This window comes from Triticum aestivum, chromosome 1B (assembly GCF_018294505.1).
Source record: "Triticum aestivum cultivar Chinese Spring chromosome 1B, IWGSC CS RefSeq v2.1, whole genome shotgun sequence".
Classification (NCBI taxonomy): domain Eukaryota; kingdom Viridiplantae; phylum Streptophyta; class Magnoliopsida; order Poales; family Poaceae; genus Triticum; species Triticum aestivum.
In genome coordinates this window covers 43593538-43609427 of record NC_057795.1, presented here as the reverse complement: position 1 = coordinate 43609427, position 15890 = coordinate 43593538, and the positions used below count along the sequence as shown (strand labels likewise).

General features: G+C 38.6%; 1 protein-coding gene and 1 non-coding gene across 2 annotated transcripts; one reads left to right on the top strand and one right to left on the bottom strand.

Annotated features, from left to right (window-relative positions):
* Positions 1 to 3219: 3219 nt before the first annotated feature.
* LOC123085972 (uncharacterized) lies at positions 3220 to 4164 on the top strand. Its single transcript, XM_044507675.1, has one exon. The coding sequence runs from the start codon at positions 3327 to 3329 to the stop codon at positions 3825 to 3827; it is 501 nt and encodes a 166-aa protein (XP_044363610.1). The 5' UTR covers positions 3220 to 3326; the 3' UTR covers positions 3828 to 4164.
* A 9788-nt stretch (positions 4165 to 13952) lies between these two features.
* TRNAD-GUC (transfer RNA aspartic acid (anticodon GUC)) lies at positions 13953 to 14024 on the bottom strand. The gene has a single exon. It is a non-coding gene; the product is annotated as a tRNA-Asp (tRNA).
* Positions 14025 to 15890: the final 1866 nt, after the last annotated feature.

Here is a 15890-nt window from a genome sequence, read left to right as displayed (position 1 = left end):
ATAAAGTCATGACCTCTCTGAATCCACTTTCATGAATATAATCATCATAAATAGGAGGCATGCTATCATCATAATAAATTTGCTCATTAGAACTTGGGGGACTAAAAATATCATATTCGATGAACTTTTTTCAAATTTGATGAACTTTTCTTAAACTCAATGAAATGTTTTCAAATTTGTTGACTTTTATTTCAAAAATATTGAAATTTTCAAATTTGATGATTTTTTTTAAATTGGTTAACTTTTCTCAAAATCAATGATTTTTTTTTCAAATTTGTGAACTATTTCATAAATGGATTATCTCTTTTTCGAAATTAAAGAACTTTTTCTATTTTCATGAATCTTTTCTAATATTTGAATTTTTTGGAGAATTCAATCTTTTTTTTGTGAAGTACTTTTAACTAATTAATTGAGGTATATACTATATGTCTAGAAGAAGGGTCAAATAGATATCATTTTTGATAGATGACAAGCTTGGCCGCTGGGTCTGGTGTGTGTCGCATCTGAATTCTCTTTGATCGGTGAAGAGTATATTTTTATAGTTTTTCCTGCGTGAATAGGCCGGCCCACTAGCTTCTGCCAGGCTATGTCTGACTTATAGCGAGACAAACCGTAAGCGTCGGATAGGAGAACAACGAGGCTATGTCTCGCTTCTAGCGAAACAACTGCACTTGCACGAACCGATGTGGTAATGGGCCAGCTCTGTGGCGCTATTCGCTCAATCCTTTTTCATTCATTCCTTTCGTTCGGTCTTTCATTTGATCTCGCTTTTCTTTTTCTTTTCATTTTCATTTTTTATTTTTATTAGATTTACCAAAAAATATTCCAATTTACCAATATGTCAGAAACATACTTAAGATTGAAAAAAACTGTTTGTGCAGTGTTAAAACAAGTGTTGGTGCAACTATAATTTTTTTATAGTATGTTAGAAAAATTGTTTGTGCAGTGTTAAAATAGGTTGGTGCAACTAGTAAAAAATGTTGATAGCATCTGGAAGAATGTTTCAATACTTATTTCAAAAAACTATTTCAACACTTATTTTAAAAAACTGTTTAATATATAGTCAAGCAACAATGTTGAAAACATGTGTTTTGAAAAAAATCTTTATCATGTATTTCAAAAAAACTAAAATTATATAAAATAAATATTTCAGTTGTGTATAAAAAATGTACAAATGTGTGTGGCATAAAGTAGACATCAAACAAATATTTCTAAAAAACATTAAACATTGTATTTATAAATGTAATCATGTATTTAAAAATTGTTAACCATGTATAAAAAATATTCTTGATTATATAAAAACGCAAACATCAAAATATACATTTTAGGTATATGTTCATTGTGTATTTTTTAAATGTTGAACATGCATAAAAATAATGTTTCATATGTATACAAAAATTGTACAAGGTGTATGGAAAAAAATAGTGATCAGAACATATATAATGAAAAAATACCAGTGAAGAAACAAAAGAAAACGAAAAGTAGAAAAAAACAAAAGAAAACTAATATATCCACCAAGCGAGGGAGCAATCTGAAGGTAGCAAATGGAGGGACCGACGTAAGCTAATAGACCGGCTTGATATGTCTGTAGTGGCTGCTTTTTTCTAGCATTTTTATTATTTTCATTTTTTAAAATATAGAAATAATATATTTTATAGTTTGCTTTTTATGAAAATATATTTGTGTTCCAATATTTCAATATTTTATTCAACTTGTGAACATTTTAACGTGAACATGTTTTCACAGCTTCGATATTGTTTTTACACAGAAACATTTTTCAAAGTTTGCAATTTTTCGGGAATGACAAAAAATATTAGAAAAGCATAGGTATTTTAAACGGAAACATTTTTACAAATTTTTTACTTTTTTGGCAAATTGGACAATTTTTAAAATGGGTTTTTGAAAGAAATGTATACATCACGATTGGTTTTGATAACTTGAACCCGTTTCATACTTTTGAAGATTTTTCCAAATTTAGAGCATTCTTTTAAAAACTAAACATTTTTCAAGTCCAATACTTTTTCAAACACTAACCTTCGTTCAAAATTTTGAAAACTTTCTAGAAATTCCGAATATTGTTTTTTTGAAAATTTTGAAAAAGTTGAAAAGAGAAAAATAAATAAATTAAATACCCTCAATAGATCTTAAAAAATTCTTCAGAAACTTAAATTTTTGCCAGCAAGATGATAACCGAATCATATCGACCGCCTGGACAGTCATTGGATGGCCTGCGAGACAGACGACGAACCTTTTGCGAAATGGCTGGTGTTGTGCTCAGGGCTTTGCAACACGAAGCGTGTTGCGCTCTGTTGAACCATTTCCTAATGTTCATGTAAAACAACATCTTTGTTACAACGTGGTCTATGTTTCAACCATCTCGGCTGCTACCCTGTCCTTTGCAGCATGCCTCGTGTTGCAACTACACATTGGCCATGTTGCAATTTCAGGCTGAGCCCCCACACACGCGTCACACGCTACCCTCGTCCTTTGCAACATGAGCCATGTTGCAAGCACATGCTGAGCGCCCACACGGTCACACGGACACGTATAACACGCCTCGCACTGCCTGTTCCTTTGAACATGACCTGTGTTGCAATTGCAGCATGACCCGCATTGTAAAATCCGAATGAGCTCCCACAAAGACATGTGCCAGGCACACGGGGCAGCAGACGACACGACTTGCAACACGTTGCAAAATCTGACTGAGCTCCTGCAAGGACATGTGTCAGGCGCGCGCGGCGGCGGACGGCACGACGCAGCTGAGAGCTAGCCTTTTTCTAAAAGAAAATCTTTTTTTGCGGTAATCAAGAGAGCTTTACTAAATCACAGCAGACCTAGGACAATCAACCATCAAGCTAGTCACTAGGAAGCTACGTATCACATCGAGCCAGCCAGCATTCGGTCACATTCAATGTGCAGGCATGTTTAACACAAAGATGAGCCGGAACGTTAGCTGAATGATTTATATGAAGTACATTAAACAAAGAGAAATTGCTAACTAGCTCTCCAATTTCAAGTAAGATAGGAGCCATAATTGAACGAGAATTGTGGCGAGTATTTGGAGGAACGTTGTATATACTCCTCTACTAAAGTGTATACTTTGAAAAAAAAAATAGAGACACGTGTTGCAGCTATGTCCATCCAGATTTAGGTGCACACGTCCATAATTAGCCCGCGGAGGTCGGGTGTCGCCTAGCATGCATGCAGAGGATAAAATGGATCCATCCATGGAGCTCACCGGCCGGACGTTCCTCGTTCTGTCCAACTAATTACTACGCGCGTTCCTGTTCGACCCACGTACCTGCGCAGGCGCGGCGCGGGGATCGATGAAGGCGAACGGCAGCAAGAGCATGTCGGCGCACCTGACGTGTAACATGGCGCCCAGCCGCGGCGCCGGCGCCGTCGACGACGGCCCGCCGCAGCCGCAGACGGCCACCTGCTGCACGGCGCTGCAGCGGGGCTTCCCGGCGGACGGGAAGCCGACGCAGTCGCGGTTCGCCCCCGTGAGGACGCCCGGCTCGGCGGCCATGATGCTGCACGCCGACGACAACGGCCCTATAGAGGAGGAGGAGCCGGAGGAAGGGGAGGGGCAGCATCAGCAGCAGAAGCAGATGCAGAAGCAGGCCACAACGCCGACCAAGAGGGCGGCGGCGGCGACCAAGACGATGATCAAGAAGATGGTGCGCAAGTGCAAGTCGTCGGTGGCGGACGTGGACGTGGCGCGGCTCGGCGACGCGGCCCCGCAGACGCCGCGTCTCCGGCGCAGCGGCGCCATCCGCCGGGAATGGAGCTTCGAGGACCTCCACGGCGGCAACAACGCCGCCTAAGCACCTATGTAAAATAAATAAATAATCTTGGATCCGTCTGGAAAAGCCATGCATGATCCCACAGTTCGAATCAAGATCGACATGCATGCAATGCAAGTGTGTGTGACTGCCCAGCCAGGCAGCTTTGATCCGATTGGCCTGCATCAATCCTGATAGTATACAACAAATTTGATCATGGTAAAAGATTCTCCATTCGGTTAACAACAAATTTGTCTACGTGGGGTAGTGGCTCGAGTATATATGTTATGTATCTGTATAGTGCAAGGTAACTGTTCTCTATGGTGCAATGTACATATGAACATTATTCATTGTTGCGAACAATCGTCCATTTTTCATACCCAACTTGCTTTGGACCAGTGGCGAATCTACAAAGAAAATGAAGGGTAGGCTCAATTGAACGGCGAGAAAACTAGGCTCTCTTTTAGAGAGAAAAATTAATCAAAATAAGCTCAGAATTTCCCAAATTACTAAATTTTTTGGCATTAACTAGATTTTTTCTAGTATTTTTGAAAAATATATATGAAATTTTGAATCAAAATTTGAATATATCTTGCAAAATAACCATTATCTCCCCATCTTGTCGTCCATATAAGTGGGAGGGATTACACTCACAATAGCAAAGGGAAGGGTATCTAGGTTCATATTAGTTGGGATAGGTTCAGGTTCAGCGTGAAGGGTACATACATGCATACTCATTTTTTGTACTCTCTTTTTTGCAAATTGGTTAACAGTACATGAACTAGTAATTACACAGTAGATGGAGGATGGATATTAGTTTGAGGTGCCTGTTCGTTGTGCATGTCTCGATAACATATGTACTATTGAGCTGGGATGAAAGTAGTAGTAGTACTAGTAAAAAAGTATTGTTTATTGGAGGGCAGGCTTGAGCCTGTTTAAGCCTGTCCAGTAGACTCGCCGCTGCTTTGGACCAAAGATTGTTGTTGTTGTTGTTGGAATCCCAAAACAAGAAAAATCTGTAGACAGATCCTTTGGGCCTTTCGGCACCATTATCTCCTTGCTCTCATTGGCGTCTGGGCCAAGGACTTCACCCGAAGTCGACTGTTGGTTTGCCAAAATAGCATATGCCCTTTGCCGATTGTTTGCATTGATCACCACAATTAAAGCCAACCTCAAAAGACGGAGACAATCATCTTCGTGCATATTTGTAGGGGTTTCACCCCGGGCTTGACGCGACGTAGATCTAGTTACTACCATCTCCCGGGAGAACTTGGAGAAGCATGCCGCCTCCATAAGGTTAGTGTCAACTAGCACAAGTACATAGCCCACATCATGACTTGGCGGAGCTACAGTACCAAACCTGGGCGGGCCGGTACAAACAAAGGCCCGTTATTTTTATTCTCATGGCCCAAATTACTGTCAATCTGCAGTGCATTTCCAATGGCCTGGGCGGCCCATGGCCGATTTTGCTAATACATAGCTCCGCCAGTGCTAGCACGCATTGCTCCTTGGAGCTGAAACTCCACTCACTTATCGATGGCGGTGATTGATCAGCCGTCGCGGCAAAGACAAAATGAGAATGACTTAATTCCGGAAGACGTTGCCGAGCCACCTCGTTCATGATGTCACAGACACCATCCCCAAGCTCCACCATATCACCATAGCACCGTTAGGGAAGCCATCAAAGCCAAACAACCAAGGATAAACAACATAGTGTGCCGTTCAGCCTCTCTACAATTGAAGCAAAATGATTGGCCTCCAAACCAAACTTTAGGACCACTTGGGCCTTGATAACGTGAGTGGCGATGCCTATGCAGGGGCGGATCCAGCATGGGGTCGTGTAGGTGCGGCCGCCCCAGATAAATTTTGGGAACCCATGATACCCCCTACTGCTTTGGCCAGTCCTAGCCACCATGGGAGGCGAGCGGAGCTTCCTGCTGTAGGTTTCTGCACATGCTACAGAGAAGAAGAAAGAAAACGCTTCGAGCAGGAAGATTCGTGCGGATATATTTTTTCTTTTTTTCTTTTTTTCTTTATACTTGATTCACTCACTTACATGTGCAATAACTACATCAAATCTAGATGTACCCTAGACACACCCTTAAAAAATGGTGTCATACATTAAAAAAGTTCACTCTATATTAGAAAAGTACAATGTATATTAGAAAAATGTTCAATACGTATTTCAGAATTGTTCATCTTATATATTGAAAGAAAATATTGTACAGAAAAAAATGCAAAATCAAAATAGAGAAAATAAAAAAAAACAGAAGAAACAAGAAAAAAACAGGAAAACGGAAAAGGAAATCAAACAAGTAAAATCTCTCCCTAAGGTTCACCGTCGTGGCTTTTTTACACAAAGGTTCCTTTGCTTTTTTATATTGAACCCGCACTCCCTACTTTAGTGGATCTGGAAAAAACGTTTTGAGGGAAAACAGAGATGAGATGAGCAGGGCGACTCGGTGGACCAAGGTGGTGCTGGTCGCGCGCGCATGGTAGAGGTAGCCGGGGCCGAGGACGACGGGAGGGGCTTGGCAGGGGCTGCTCGGCTGCCGGCCATGGCCGCGAAGGTCGGGTCCGCGCACGAAGCCGAGGCGAGGGGGAGAAACAGGGGGCTGAGAAGGGCAACGGAGCTCCACTGGAATGGAAGTGGGGCGGTGGGTCGGTGCGCGAGCATGGGAGGCGCAGTTCCCTCCCGAGGATGGTGGCGCCATGGGAGGGATCGAGGGAGAGAGGGGGATCGGGAGTGGGCGCTGCCGTCTCCTGCGCGTGACTGCGCTCGGGGGAGACGGGGATCGAACAGGAGAGTGGAAAACCCTATTCGCCGCTCGCTGCGGCGAAGTGCCGGGGATTCGCAGAGGGCAAGCATGCTTGAGACAGGAGATGGGCCGGCCCAGTTCAAGCTTTACACAGTACGCCCAAATCTGAACCCAGTTTTTTCCTGTGTTTTTTCGTTTTCCTTTTCCTTTCTTCTTCTTATTTTTTTGTTTCTCTTTTTATTTTTCCTTTGTTTTCTAGTTTTCTTTTTTCTTTTCTTCTTCTTTTCGTTTTTATTTATTTCTGTTTCTTTTTTCTTTTTTCGATTTTTCTGTTTCCTTTCTTTCTTTGGTTTTTTTATTTCTTTTTCCTTTCCTTTTCTTCTTTTTTTTATCAAAAGAATTTCAAAATATTCAAAAAAAATCGTGTTTTCATAAAATGTTGAAGTTTCAAAAGAAGTTCTCAAGATTCAAACATTGTTCTCGTTACACAAATAGTTGAAAAGTTTCGAAATGCAGAAATGTACCGGATTTCAATTTTTGTTCCCGTTTTCATAAAATGTTCGCACTTCCAAATTTGTTCGGAATTTTTCAAAATTGTTCTCCATTTTAAAATTAGTTCTCAAGATTAAAAAAATGTTTGTGCTTTAGTTTTTTTTCACAATTCCAAATTTGTTCGGGATTTTTCAAATTTGTTCTCCATTTTAAAATTAGTTCTCAAGATTAAAAAAATGTTTGTGCTTTAAAAAATTATTTGCGCTCCCAAATTTGTTCTCCCTTTTAAAATTTGTTCTCAAGATTCAAAAAAGTTCATGCTTTCAAATTTGTTCTCTATTTCAAAGTTTGTTCTCAAGATTCAAAAAATCTTTGTTCTTTAAAATTTGTTCTCCGTTTCAGAAAATGTATGAAACATTTCAAAAAATGTTTGTCATTTAAAAAAAACATGTTTACAAATTTGTTCTTGTTTCTCAAAAATCTTCTGAAATTTTCAAAAACTGCATGCAATTCTAATTCTTTTATGTAATTCAAAAACTATTCCGAAATCTGAAATTTTCCAAAAAATTGTTCGTGTTTTCTAAAATGTGTGCAAAATTGAAAAATATGTACGCTACTGCAAATATGATCCTGCAAATCTGTACATTATACTATCACAGTATATTAAAAGTGATGCACGCAGATAGTTACCATGAACTCCCAGTTGGTGTGGTGGCTAGCATCTCGTGTAATCAACTGTGTGGCCTGTGTTTGATCCCTAGCCGCTACATTTTACTTCTTTTTGGGGATTTTTTTGCGCTATACATGGGCCGGCCCAGTCGGAGCACTCCTGTGCGGGCGGCCGACTGTTTGCCGCAATGAGCGGCGCATAGGAGCTCCCCAGGAGAGTCCCTACTCGACGCCCGTTAGCGTCAAAATGACGACCTTTCGCTGAAGAGAACCGCGAATGGGCCGGCCCGCGCAAAAAAACTAGACAGAAAGCAGTTGCGATAGTGAGAACTTGAACTCGTGACCTCCCGATAGGTGATACCTCTTCGAAACCAATAGACCACACGAGTTAGTGCTAGAATTGCAGCGCCAGGATTTAAGAACCAATTTGCATCGCCTGATCAGTTAAAGTACTATGTACATGGCAGATCCGTTTCTTTTCTCAAACTTTTCAACATTTCTTCAGGTAAAAAATGAAAGTTTTTGAATAAATGAATGAAAATCGTGAAGAAATTTACAAATTCAATCAAACTTTAAAAATGTGAAAATTATTGAAAACATGAACCACCATTTTGAATTTCCAAATGATGAACAATTTTTAAATATACATTGAACATTTTGTGATATAGGCTGAACAAATTTTAAATACACACTAAACATTTTGTGATATACGCTGAACAAATATTTAAGTACACATTGAACATTTTAGTGATATACGCTGAACAATATTTAAATACACACTAAAAGTTTTAGTGATATACGCTGAACCATATTTAAGTACACATTGAAATTATTTGTTAATATATGTTGAATTTTTCTTAAATACACAATGAACATTTTCGAAAAATATGTTGAGCCTTTTCTTAATATAGGGTGAACATTTTCTTAAATATAGAAGAACATTTTTTACACTTGCAATGAACTGTGCATAAGACACGAAAAATGAAACAAAAAGTAAAAAGGAAAGAAAAAAAAGAAACAGAAACAAAATGAAAGAAGCAGGAAAAAGAAGAAAAGTCAGAGCGACCGTGGGCTGGCCCAAAACTGGAGCGAGGGTGGCCAGGCTTCAGCGAAGCCACGTCTTTTTGACGCCTGCAGGCGTCAAATAGGATTTGCCATCGAACAGATGCTCCCCCGTGACGCTAGGGTTGAGGGGGAGATGGGCCTTGTGTCGGCCTAACTATGCAGCTCACCTCTATTTGGGCTTGTTCTTCCAATCCAAGGCCTAAGCGAGGCAAGATAACAGTAATTTTGGTTTATCCATTAAATAGTCCCGTATGGATTTTTACATCAAACTTTACCAAATTATATACATTAGCACGTGTCTAAATTAACAAATAGACTAGAAAATCAGTACACAGAGGCGAGATGGGACATTATGAGGGAAATGGCAGAATAGAAAATCGCTAACAAAAAAAGGAATTAAAGAGGGACTTGCATATTTGTGGGAGATTATGGTGGGCAATGAGAGAAAGGAAAGACCCAGTAAATGGGTCTGGCATGCGTGGTGAAACGGAATTAAAGAGGGGAAGCACTAGGCATCAGACTACTGATGCTTGCTTCGTATCAGACCGGTCCATGGCCATTCGATCAGATGCATACTGGCCGTCAGATTAGAGGAGGAAGCTGGCAGCGCACGCGGCCGGATCTCTCGTCGGTGAGCTGAGAAGGGACAGAAACAAGAGGTGCGATATTTTGGGGATAAAATGAAGACGGAAGTTATGGGGACAGTTAGATTAGCGTACGTTCTTGCGTGTTGTGTGGACAAAGTTTTTTTAGGGTGCTGTAGGCCGTCAGATATTGCAAGGATCAACAGCAAGCGATCAGTTTGATGTTTTCTTCCTATCAGATGTATGATAGGGAGTGTTTCTCATTAAAGAGAGGGACTTGCATGAACGGTTGATGGGGGAAAGGACAGATCCATTAAATAGGCAAAAAAAATAAGCCCTGATATTGCGACATGCATGAAGGGGGCTAACAAAAACATAATTAAATAATGGTGTGAATTTACTGAGTAGAACATTTAGTCAAAATATCATATTGTTTTTTTTTTCGCGCGTGGCTTCTGTCTGTTTTCTGACCGCTATATTTTTGTATGAGGGTGATTCTTTAGCTAATTTGCACAATATGTTGTATCCACCTATTTTTATGAGTGATGTGCTAGCGCTTTTGTCGCTTTTCTAACATATTCCTGGCAAACTTATTAGCACAACATTTCCTTGGTGTATTGGCAAATCTAGCCCCGATGTTAATTCCGCTTTATACTATATTGTGTAGCGTAGCCTTTCAACATTTGCATTTTATGAGAATATTGTGGACACTTGATTTTTAGTTACATTATTTTAGTTTCTAATATGTTTTCATTCATTGCAATCAACAAAATACATAGAGAGAGAATAAGCCGTAACACGAGTGGGGTGTTGTGTTCAAATGAAGGATGTGGAAATAGAGGACGTGGACCTGTGTGTGTGGGTGGAGCAAATGGGCAGGGTTTTGGGTCGCTTTATTGTGTTTTCTCCCGTTGCAACACATGGGCACATTTGAGAAAGACTATTGCTCCACCGAGAATGTGCTGCGGCGAATTTTTCTTTGCAAAATTATTTTTGACGATAAGGATTTCTTTTTTCACGTTGCAACGCATGGGTCAGTTTGCTAGTAAATAGAAAAATAAAAACTGCTGAAAAACCGGATGAAAAAAAAACAGGAAAAAGAATCGGATTTAACATTTTCCAAGCGCGACCTTGGGCCAGCCAAGGTACGGGACAAGTCTCCTCTATTTTTTATGTTTCTTGTTTCGTTTATTTTCTGTTTTTATTATTATTTAAACAATCTCTGGATTTGTAAGAAAGTATAGAATTTCAACAAGATATTAAGTAATGCGAAAATAATTTCAAGAAATTCAAAAATGTTAATGAATTCAGAAATGTTCACAAATTCTAGAAAATGGACCCTTTTTGAATTTTTGTGAAGAAAATTTACATTTATTACGAACATTTTTAAATATAGGTTCGAATTTTGAATTTTGTATTTGATCAAAAAAATTAAATTATTTAAAATTATTCTGAATTTGGAGAATTTTCTTGAATTCAGGAACATTTTTTGAATTCAATGATCCTATTCAGATATGGTTAACATTTTTTCAATTCAATGTATTTCTTTTAAATAGGTGAATAAATTTTGAATTTAAAAGAATCTTCCCAGATTTCAGAAAATGTTTGCAAATTTGGAACCAAAAAACGAAATACAAAGAATAAAAGTGAACGATAAAACTAAAAAGAAAAGATCTAAAAAAACTGTAAGTAAAAAAGGATGAGAAAAAAAGAAGAGAAAACCTGGTTTGGAAAAAACATTAAAATGAGCACTTGGGCCAGCCAGACCGTGAGAGCTATGTCACGCAAAGCGAGACGGTAGCAGCTCTGGCTGATGGTTTTCCCTCCCCACGCGTAGTATTGGGCCGACCTGGTTTCATTTTACGTTACCTACAAGATTAATGCTGATGGAGCTATGGCAAAGATGCAATGTAGAGGGGCTGTAGGGGTTGTGTGTCGTGATGAACAAGGGCGCTTCCGGGGGGCTCGACATTGTGTTTGAGGGCATCACAGATGTAGAAACCTTGGAGGCACTAGCTTGTCGAGAAGCACTAGCGTTAAGCAAGGATCTAGGCCTGGAAATAATACAAGTGGCTATGGACTGACTGAGCATCGTCCGGGAAATCGAAGAGCCAAAGAACCTCGGTGGACATTGTATGGTGTTTCAAGAGATCAAAGAGCGAAGCAAATTATATAGGGCTTGTTGTTTTAGTCATGAACAGCGCGAATGTAATAGAGAGCCTCATAGACTAGCTTGTATGGCTGCGTCTCTTGATATAAGTCGGCATGTGTGGTTTGCTGCACCACCTGCTCATTTATGTATCCCTGTAAACATTGAACTTATGCAATAAACTTCGCCATGATTCTAGAAAAAAGACTATATCCTTCGATGTAGTTTTTTTTCGTTCGTTACGTTTCTTTGGTTGGCTCGAGTGTGTCGCTCGCTGTAGCCTGTAGATCAGTGGGTTGTTTTTTATTTTTCTTCTTCGGTTCTTTCCGGTTTCAATGGTTTCCTACTATTTTCTTTTACTTTTTTTATTTTCTTTCTTTTCCCTTGGTTTTTACGTTCTTCCTTGGTTTTCAATTATTCCCTTCTGTTTATTTTTATCTTTTCTTTGGCTTAATATTTTTTTTCCTTTTAGGTTTTCATTTTTAGGTGTTTTCTGTTTCTTTATCATTTTCATTCTACATTTCTTGTATACATGAACAACATTTTTGTACTACATGTTTAACATTTTTACAATACAAATTAATTACTTTAAATATATGATAAACATTTTTATACACATTTAGAAAAAATTCAAATGATTGATTAACATTTTTCAAACAAGATTAATATCTTCTGAATGCACTATCGATCAACATTTTCTTCTATCCATTTTTAACAACTTTTATAAATGCTTGATTAATAGCTTTCAAATAAAAATATTAATCTTTTTATTTGATTAAAGGGTCAACAATTTTTCTAGACACATTTAACATTTTCCAAATGCTTGATTAACATTTTTTAAATACTTGTTCATCATTTTGTCAAATGCTTGATTAATATTTTTATATACATGGTCATTTTTTTCATCATTTCTCTAATACATGGTCAACAATTTTTTATACATATTTGACATTTCCCAAATGCTTGGTTAATCTTTGTTAAATACATGTTGTACTTTTTTCAAATACTAGATTTATATTTTTATATACATGATCAAAACAAATTCATCATTTTTTAATACATAATGGACAATTTTCATATACACATTTAATATTGTCCGAATGCTTGTTCCACAATTTTAAATATTGGTTCAACATTTTTCAAATACTTGTACAATATTTTTTAAACTATTTTGTAGGTTGCTTTTTTTGTAATATCTACTTATTTTTTCTAAAGTATAAACAAAATACAATAATAAACACAAAACAAAAACAGAAAAAATAAAATAAAGAACTGAAGAAAAGAGGCTGTGGCCTCCCACTCACGTGTGCCGACACATCACGAGTCACCGTTGGCGTTGTGGTAAGTTTTCTGAAGCTAGATTCGCTGAATGCGAGATATAGGGGCTCCCGTGGAGTGCTGCCTAAGGAAACATAATTGTGCCGTCTCACTACGAGTCGCTGTTGGCGTTGTGGTAACTTTTTTAGGATATTCGTAAAAAAACAAATTTTAAGGGCTGCGCCACATCTCGCATAAGGCGCATCCCGAAATGGGCCTGCCCAGGAGCCCAGTAGGCCACGGTCTATTGTTTGTTTTTTCACGTTATTTTTTATTTTTATATCTTTTTCTTTACTTCGTTTATATTTCATAATACTGTAAATAAATATACTAAATAACACTTCACATTAAAAAAATTGAAAACAAATGTTAGCCAAGCAAACTAAAAATGTTAAATATGTAAAAACAAAATGTTTCTTATGTATACAAAACACATACTCCCTGCATTCCAGAATATAATGTGCATCAATTTTCATGCAAGTCAAACAGTTGTATGTTTGACCAAGATTTTAGAAAAAATATCAACATCATCAATGCCTCATAGACAAAATATGAAATACTTTTCATGATGTATTAAAATATATAAATTTTGGCTTTGTAGATATTTATTTTTCTAGTGACTTGGTCGAACATGCACATGTTTGACTTATATTTTTCATATGTGAGGGAGTACAATGTATGTGAAAAGTTGATCATCTATTCAAAATTTGTTAATCAGGCATTTGAGAAAATATTAAAAAATTATTTGTAAAACGTTAATCAGACATTTAAAAAATGTTAAATGTATATCAATTCTAGCGTTTGACGTAATGGTTTCTTCCAGTTTTTCTCTCTAAAATAAGTTTTACCGGTTGACGTAATGACTACAGCGAATGGAAAAAAACAAACAGGAAACGAGCCGGCCCAGTATTGTAGCGGGGACGAAAATGCTTCAGATGAGACCAAAGAAACCCTCGCTTTAAGCGAGATGTAGTCTTAGCATATATTTTAGGCTAAAGGGCGAATTGACGGAGTTTGTTAGCCCGGTAGCGGTTTTGGCCCATATAACCCGCCGAACGAACTGTTCAGCGAAATGAACGCAAAGATAAAGGCAAACGATGACTTAAAAGGATAAAAAAACAAATTAAAAATGCGCCGTTGCCGGGGATCGAACCCGGGTCACCCGCGTGACAGGCGGGAATACTTACCACTATACTACAACGACTTTGCCGCGTAATTTCTAAAATAAAGTTAATCGTAGTTTTGACTTGCACTTCATTTCTGTTGAGCAAACAACACATTCGTTTAATTCAGAGAAAATTCAGTACCGGGCAAAGGGACAAACGAAGATCAGTGCCGAGCAACACACACAAGAAACTCCAGATGAAGAAGTAGACGAGACTCCATGGGTGCGTCTATGCTGATTTCTGGCTGTGACAGAGAAGTCCAAGCTGCGGGCAGCGGGGCCACTGCGGCAACGATGACTCCATGAGGGCGGTGCTTAGCGGGCGGTGCTCTCCGGATGTTGCACTGGACTAAGTCGGTGCGAGGCTTGCAAATTTCTTTGTGAAGCTCATTAGCAAAATCGAACCTGCCTTGTCCTCGATGCTTTGGTCGACTGTTTGGCGTTTATGGCCAGGTCGTCCGCGTGTCCCTCTGGTGGGGTTTGTAATCTAGGTTTTTGCCCGGTGTTCCTTTAATTAACCGGACAACTCTCTTCTTCTTAATCAATGAAAATGACAAAACTTTTGCCTCGTTTCAAAAAAATTAGAAGTAGACGAGACAAATTTGAGCTGTCACATTCTTTTTTACCATCTCGTGCCCTATAACCCTCGTGTAAAAAAAACTCTTTTTGAAATATATTTAGGTTGGGAGCCTTTCCCCTTGTAATGGTTTCAGGAAGAAAAATATTCTTCTTTACCATCCGCCTGTGAGAAACACAGTGACCGGTACTTGAAGACACGTTAACACCTGCGGGATGCTAAATACTCCCTCTGTTGTAAAATAAGTGTCATGGTTTTAGTTCAAAACTAAACTAAAATCATGACACTTATTTTGAAACGGAGAGAGTATCTATCAAAACAGGTTGCACATCATTCATGTCAGTCAAGCCAATGCAGAAACAATGTAACCAGACTCCAAAAAATTCCAATAACAACGGAGATGACTCAATTTCACTGATTCAGTTTTGGTTTTGGCAAAAGGACCGAGTTCCCAGCTAGAGTATGTTTCAAATCCAACCAAGTATGTTTGAAAAATCAATAAATGGTCTGAAAATTTTGTGTGTGCTACGGTGATGGCAGAAATATTTCATCCAAAGGCAATTGTTACAGTATCCACGAAAATGGATTTTTTTTTTCAATTAGGTTTCATTTGAAGTGAAAACCATGCTAAGGCATCCTGGGGTTGTTCGAGAGGGGTGTACAAGACTAAATTGCATAGCTGGAAAGGGATGCCCTCCCGTCGCCTTGGAGGCAGCTCGGGCGGATATTCCTAGCCATTGCCAGCTGCACACTCTTTTCATCATCCTTCTTTCCAATGGCTAGCCTGAGCAAAGGTCATGTGGACGGTGTCAATGGGCCTCCTATGGCTATTTTTCTCACAGATTCATATTGTTGGAGGATGTGGTCTTCATCCTCTTCCTCTTGTTTCAGGTTTCGTTTTCGCCAAAGGATGAAAAATATCGCTTGAGTTTGATTGAAATCAAACCAAATATTTTGAGAAAATATTAAAATAATTTATTTTTTTGCGTGTGCTAAGTTATTTGCTGATTTTTTTATCCAAAAACAATCATTTCACTATCGACCAAAATGATTAGAATTTCCAAAGTTATAGTGAAATTTCGTCAAAGTGAAAGTCATACTAAGGCTTCGTGTGCATCAGCGGTCTTCCCTGCACAAATTAGGTGATATGTATTGTTTTTCTTTTCCAAGTGGTTGTCCTGTTAATACAACATAGTGGAACTGGCCCAAATGGTATCATATATAGAGTTTGTTTTGCGTTATATATATTAACGAATTGAGCTTTCTTCTTTCAGCCCTCCGGATCGAGCAAATCTTCTACAGGCAGCAAGACAGTGTGAGGCCCGGCC